Source organism: Seriola lalandi, unplaced genomic scaffold, assembly GCF_002814215.2.
Source record: "Seriola lalandi dorsalis isolate HSWRI2012SDOR001 ecotype SW California unplaced genomic scaffold, Sedor1 jcf7180002054072, whole genome shotgun sequence".
Taxonomy (NCBI): Eukaryota; Metazoa; Chordata; class Actinopteri; order Carangiformes; family Carangidae; genus Seriola; species Seriola lalandi.
This window is the reverse complement of record NW_019524625.1, coordinates 1-5,715: the sequence shown is the minus strand read 5'-3', so window position 1 is coordinate 5,715 and position 5,715 is coordinate 1. Positions and strand designations below refer to the sequence as shown.

Here is a 5,715-nt window from a genome sequence, read left to right as displayed (position 1 = left end):
TAGGAAACATGGAGTTAACCATTATGTCTCCATGTTCACTTTCAGACCTACTCTGGGTTGTTCTGTGCCACCGTGAACCCCTACAAGTGGCTCCCAGTGTACGATGCTGAAGTTGTAAACGCTTATAGAGGCAAGAAGCGTATGGAGGCTCCACCCCACATCTTCTCTGTCTCTGACAACGCTTATCAGTTCATGCTTACTGGTATGTCCTTAACAATGTCCAATCTGTTTTATATGAGGTTTCTGTTACAGATGCACATAGTTAATTCATTTTTTCTTATTTCAACAGATAGGGAGAACCAGTCTGTCTTGATCACGTAAGTTTCACATTTATTGACTTTTTTGACGATAATCAAATATCTTGATCAAATTCTTATAAGTCTCTGTTTATACCCAGTGGAGAATCTGGTGCTGGAAAGACTGTGAACACCAAACGTGTCATCCAGTACTTTGCCACAATCTCAGTTGGGGGAGACAAGAAGAAGGAACCAAGCAAAATGCAGGTATGTTATGATGACAAGATCTCTGAATGTATAAATATACTTACAGAAAAGAATCTTTTTCTAATAGTTTTGTTAAACTTGTATTATAGGGGTCACTGGAGGATCAGATTATTGCAGCCAATCCCCTGTTGGAGGCCTATGGTAATGCCAAAACTGTGAGGAATGACAACTCTTCTCGTTTTGTAAGTATGGAGTGATTTTGTACAAGAGAAAATTCTTCTTACACATTTCCCATGTGAAGAGACTTAAACAATTACTCTGTTCCAAACAGGGTAAATTCATCAGGATCCATTTCGGCACAACTGGCAAACTGTCTAGTGCTGATATTGAGACATGTAAGTAACAATCTCCATAGTAAATTCAAATGATTGGATTTGAGAATTGGCCAGGTTGTGATTTATGAACAACATTTTCAGATCTGCTGGAGAAGTCAAGAGTGACATTCCAGCTTCCTGATGAGAGAGGCTACCACATCTTCTACCAGATGATGACAAACCACAAGCCTGAGCTGATTGGTAAACAGACTGAGTCACTTCACAATGTCAAAAGTACTTAGTAGAGGTTTGATTAAAAACAATCTATTAAAACTTTTCCCATTTTTTAATCACCAGAAATGTCACTTATCACAACCAACCCCTACGACTTCCCCATGTGTAGCATGGGTCAGATCAGTGTGGCCAGCATTGATGACAAAGTTGAGCTGGAAGCCACTGATGTGAGTAATAATTTGCATGTAACCCTAACCCATCAAAATTGGTTTTGTAACATGACAACATATTCTGAGGACACCTCTTTTGAACACAGAATGCTATTGATATCCTGGGCTTCACTGGTGAGGAGAAGATGAGCATCTACAAGATGACTGGTGCTGTGCTCCACCATGGTAACATGAAGTTCAAGCAGAAGCAGCGTGAGGAGCAGGCTGAGCCCGATGGCACAGAGGGTGAGTGTTTAGTGTCATATCAAAGTGAACAATGTGCAATATACAGTAGTAAAGTTCTTATTCACAGCAGTTTCTGTTACATCATTATGGAATAATCACATATGTATGTATTAACTGTAAATGAATGAAATATTTTCAGATGCTGACAAGGTTGCTTACTTGTTGGGTCTGAACTCCGCTGACATGCTGAAGGCTCTGTGCTATCCCAGAGTGAAGGTCGGAAATGAGTACGTCACCAAGGGACAGACTGTAGCTCAGGTAAACAAGTTATGCTGGTATTGTTTTTTATTTGTTTGTTTTGATTGGTGCTAGACTGGTTTGTCATGTTTGCACTACTTAAATGATTAAAATCACGAAAAAGAGTTCAAGGTGGGTTTGTAATGTCAAATGATGTGTGAAAATGAGTAATTCATTTGATGTGCTCTGTGTATTATCACATGCACACATGTACAATGAGAATGAAGATTTAACATATGGTCAATTTCAATATCATTTCTTTTCTCTCATTTATCTCTTTATCTTAAGTTCAGACCACCAGTAATACAAATATAAGAAAATAGTGGCTTTATTTTAAAGCTACTTTATGAATCAAGTAACTATGTAAAAGGGGTTACAACCCAAGAGAATTATCAGTGCAGTTAAAGCCACAATCTGCAGTTTCCTTCATGTTTTTAACAGCAGAAAGATCCATCAAACCTCTGTACGCTACCTGCCAAACCCCAAATGGCAGATTATATTAGTGACTAGCTGTGTAATAGAGTATCTTTCAAGCTAAAGACACAGATATTTTACGCATATGTTGATGGAGATTAAGATAAAGCAAAACAACCGAAAAAAAACCCCCCAAAACATTCCAGGCGTCGTCTAGACATCTTTCTCGGCAAATATGTTAGCAAACAGTCGTAATATTGTCACAATCAGTCATAACATGTCTTTGCTTTTCTTAAAGATTGTTCTGTTACGTTTAGTGGCCAAATATGTCAGTTAATGTAGCTTTAATGAAAAGAAATCATCTTTCTTTTAGGTGCATAACTCAGTGACTGCCCTGGCCAAGTCTATCTATGAGAGGATGTTCTTGTGGATGGTCATCCGTATCAACCAGATGTTGGACACTAAGCAGCAAAGGAACTACTTCATTGGTGTGCTGGATATTGCTGGCTTTGAAATCTTTGATGTAAGCTTCATTCCCCACAATTCAGCATCCAATACTTGTCATGCCAGAATCCATCTTATTGCCTGTCAGAGTTTAGGCTGACTATTTGTCCCCTCACAGTTCAACAGCATGGAGCAGCTGTGCATCAACTTCACCAATGAGAAACTGCAACAGTTCTTCAACCACCATATGTTTGTCCTGGAGCAAGAGGAGTACAAGAAGGAGGGTATTATCTGGGAGTTCATTGACTTCGGTATGGACTTGGCTGCCTGCATTGAGCTGATTGAAAAGGTACACTTTAATTTTGTGCTTCTATTGAAAGTTATTGTTCTGGATATTCAAGGACACTGTCACTTCATGACATATCTCTTTACACTTTCATCAAGCCCATGGGAATCTTCTCCATCCTTGAGGAGGAGTGCATGTTCCCCAAGGCCTCTGACACAACCTTCAAGAATAAGCTGTATGACCAGCATCTTGGCAAAACCAAAGCATTTGAGAAGCCAAAGCCCGCCAAGGGCAAGGCTGAGGCCCACTTCTCCCTGGTGCATTATGCTGGTACTGTGGACTACAATATCGGTGGCTGGCTGGACAAGAACAAGGACCCACTGAATGACTCTGTCGTGCAGCTGTACCAGAAGTCCCCAGTTAAACTGTTGGCATTCCTGTATCCACCTGTTGTTGAGGGTATGATACAGAATTAACTACAGTATATTAAAGCACATTTTAAGATTGTATGTACTATCTATGTTTAACTAAATGTTACATATGTCCCTGTGACTAGTAAGTCTAACAAAACTTTTGTACTTATTATCAAAAGAGACCGGTGGTGGAAAGAAGGGAGGCAAGAAGAAGGGTGGCTCTATGCAGACTGTGTCTTCACAGTTCAGGGTAAGCGTTAACATTGTATACTGAGAAATAACAAATCATATCTCACTTCATAGCTTAACTTAAACTTAAATGCTAGATTTCATAACAAGAATGACTATTTTCTTCCTATAGGAGAACTTGGGCAAGCTGATGACTAACTTGAGGAGCACCCATCCTCACTTTGTGCGCTGCCTGATTCCCAATGAGTCAAAGACTCCAGGTACATACACAAAATAATTTCACCTGAGTCTATGAAGGGTGGTTTGGTTTTGTTTGTATGGTTTATTTAGATGTGTCTATGTTCAGAATAAATATTTATTTACCAAAGATATTACGAAATGTCTTTTCTACAGGTCTGATGGAGAATTTCCTGGTCATCCACCAGCTCAGGTGTAACGGTGTGCTGGAGGGTATCAGAATCTGCAGAAAAGGTTTCCCCAGCAGAATCCTCTACGGTGACTTCAAACAGAGGTATCAGTGAATTTGATTTGAATGATTTCTAACGGTGAACACAAATTGCTGATCGTTAACTCTCTCATAAAAGGTACAAGGTACTGAATGCCAGTGTCATCCCTGAGGGCCAGTTCATTGACAACAAGAAGGCTGCAGAGAAGCTACTTGGATCCATTGATGTTGATCATGAACAGTACAAATTCGGACACACCAAGGTAAGCATCATGTGCTCCTTGTTATACTTCACTATAATTACAAAAGAGGTTGACTTTTTCTCCAGTTTTTTTTTGCCTGTTAATTGGCAGTATTTCTCAAAACAAAATTACTGAATTTAAATTAACTTGGTGCAAAGTCAGACCTTGTGCCAAGGGAGAAGTGATGCACAGAAGCCATATTGCCATTTATGAAACACCCTTGGTATACAGCTCTTGAACTATGTGGGGTACTTAAAATTTTATTGTCTGTTTATTCAGGTGTTCTTCAAGGCCGGTTTGCTGGGTACCCTTGAGGAGATGAGAGATGAAAAACTTGCTACTCTGGTTACCATGACTCAGGCTCTCTGCCGTGGTTACCTCATGAGAAAGGAGTTTGTGAAGATGATGGAAAGGAGGCATGTTGAAAAATGCTAATTATGAGACACACATGACATAGTCACGGTAGGAGTAATAAAGATGACTTTATCTATAATGCAAACTTCTTCTCCACAGGGAAGCCATCTATACCATCCAGTACAACGTCCGCTCATTCATGAATGTCAAGCACTGGCCATGGATGAAGGTGTACTACAAGATCAAGCCACTGCTGAAGAGTGCTGAAACTGAGAAGGAGCTGGCTGAGATGAAGGAAAACTATGAGAAGATGAAAACTGACTTGGCTACTGCACTGGCCAAGAAGAAGGAACTGGAAGAGAAGATGGTGTCTCTTCTGCAGGAGAAAAATGATCTGCAGCTCCAAGTGGCATCCGTAAGTACACATGAGCAGACAGCTGTACTTTTTCATGTTTCTGCGATAAGACATTGATGTGCTAACACGTTACGTCCATACAATGAACTAGGAATCAGAGAATCTGTCAGATGCTGAGGAGAGATGTGAGGGACTCATCAAGAGCAAGATTCAGCTGGAGGCTAAACTCAAAGAGACAACTGAGAGACTGGAGGATGAAGAGGAAATCAATGCTGAGCTTACCGCTAAGAAGAGGAAGCTGGAGGATGAATGCTCTGAGCTCAAGAAGGATATTGATGACCTGGAACTTACCTTGGCCAAAGTGGAAAAGGAGAAACATGCCACTGAAAACAAGGTTTGTCAAAATCAATATATCCAGCAGATGAAGGAAATTCAGGATTATTACTTGTTTAATAACAACAACTTTCTTGTGAACATAGGTGAAGAACCTGACAGAGGAGATGGCTTCTCAGGATGAGAGCATTGCTAAGCTGACCAAGGAAAAGAAAGCCCTTCAGGAGGCTCATCAGCAGACTCTTGATGACCTGCAGGCAGAGGAAGACAAAGTCAACACTCTGACCAAGGCCAAGACCAAGCTTGAGCAGCAAGTTGATGATGTAAGTTTACAAAGTCTCTTGGGTTGGCAAAACATGATTTTTCTTGAACATGAAAATTACAAATTCATATCAATGTGCAGCTTGAGGGATCTTTGGAGCAAGAGAAGAAGCTGCGTATGGACCTTGAGAGAGCCAAGAGAAAGCTTGAGGGTGATCTGAAGCTGGCCCAGGAATCTATCATGGATCTTGAGAATGACAAGCAGCAGTCTGAGGAGAAACTGAAAAAGTAACAGA

At 40.5% G+C, this 5,715-nt stretch overlaps 1 protein-coding gene across 1 annotated transcript; it reads left to right on the top strand.

The window, feature by feature from the left end:
- Positions 1-26: 26 nt before the first annotated feature.
- LOC111652846 (myosin heavy chain, fast skeletal muscle-like) lies at positions 27-5,711 on the top strand. The gene is made up of 21 exons (XM_023403236.2): positions 27-202; positions 290-317; positions 398-503; positions 593-685; positions 775-838; positions 920-1,018; positions 1,115-1,218; positions 1,308-1,446; positions 1,586-1,704; positions 2,471-2,620; positions 2,720-2,890; positions 2,986-3,286; positions 3,420-3,490; positions 3,602-3,689; positions 3,823-3,940; positions 4,014-4,137; positions 4,396-4,532; positions 4,630-4,885; positions 4,977-5,219; positions 5,305-5,481; positions 5,562-5,711. The coding sequence occupies exons 1-21, from the start codon at positions 142-144 to the stop codon at positions 5,709-5,711; spliced, it is 2,799 nt and encodes a 932-aa protein (XP_023259004.2). The 5' UTR covers positions 27-141.
- The last annotated feature ends 4 nt before the right edge of the window (positions 5,712-5,715 follow it).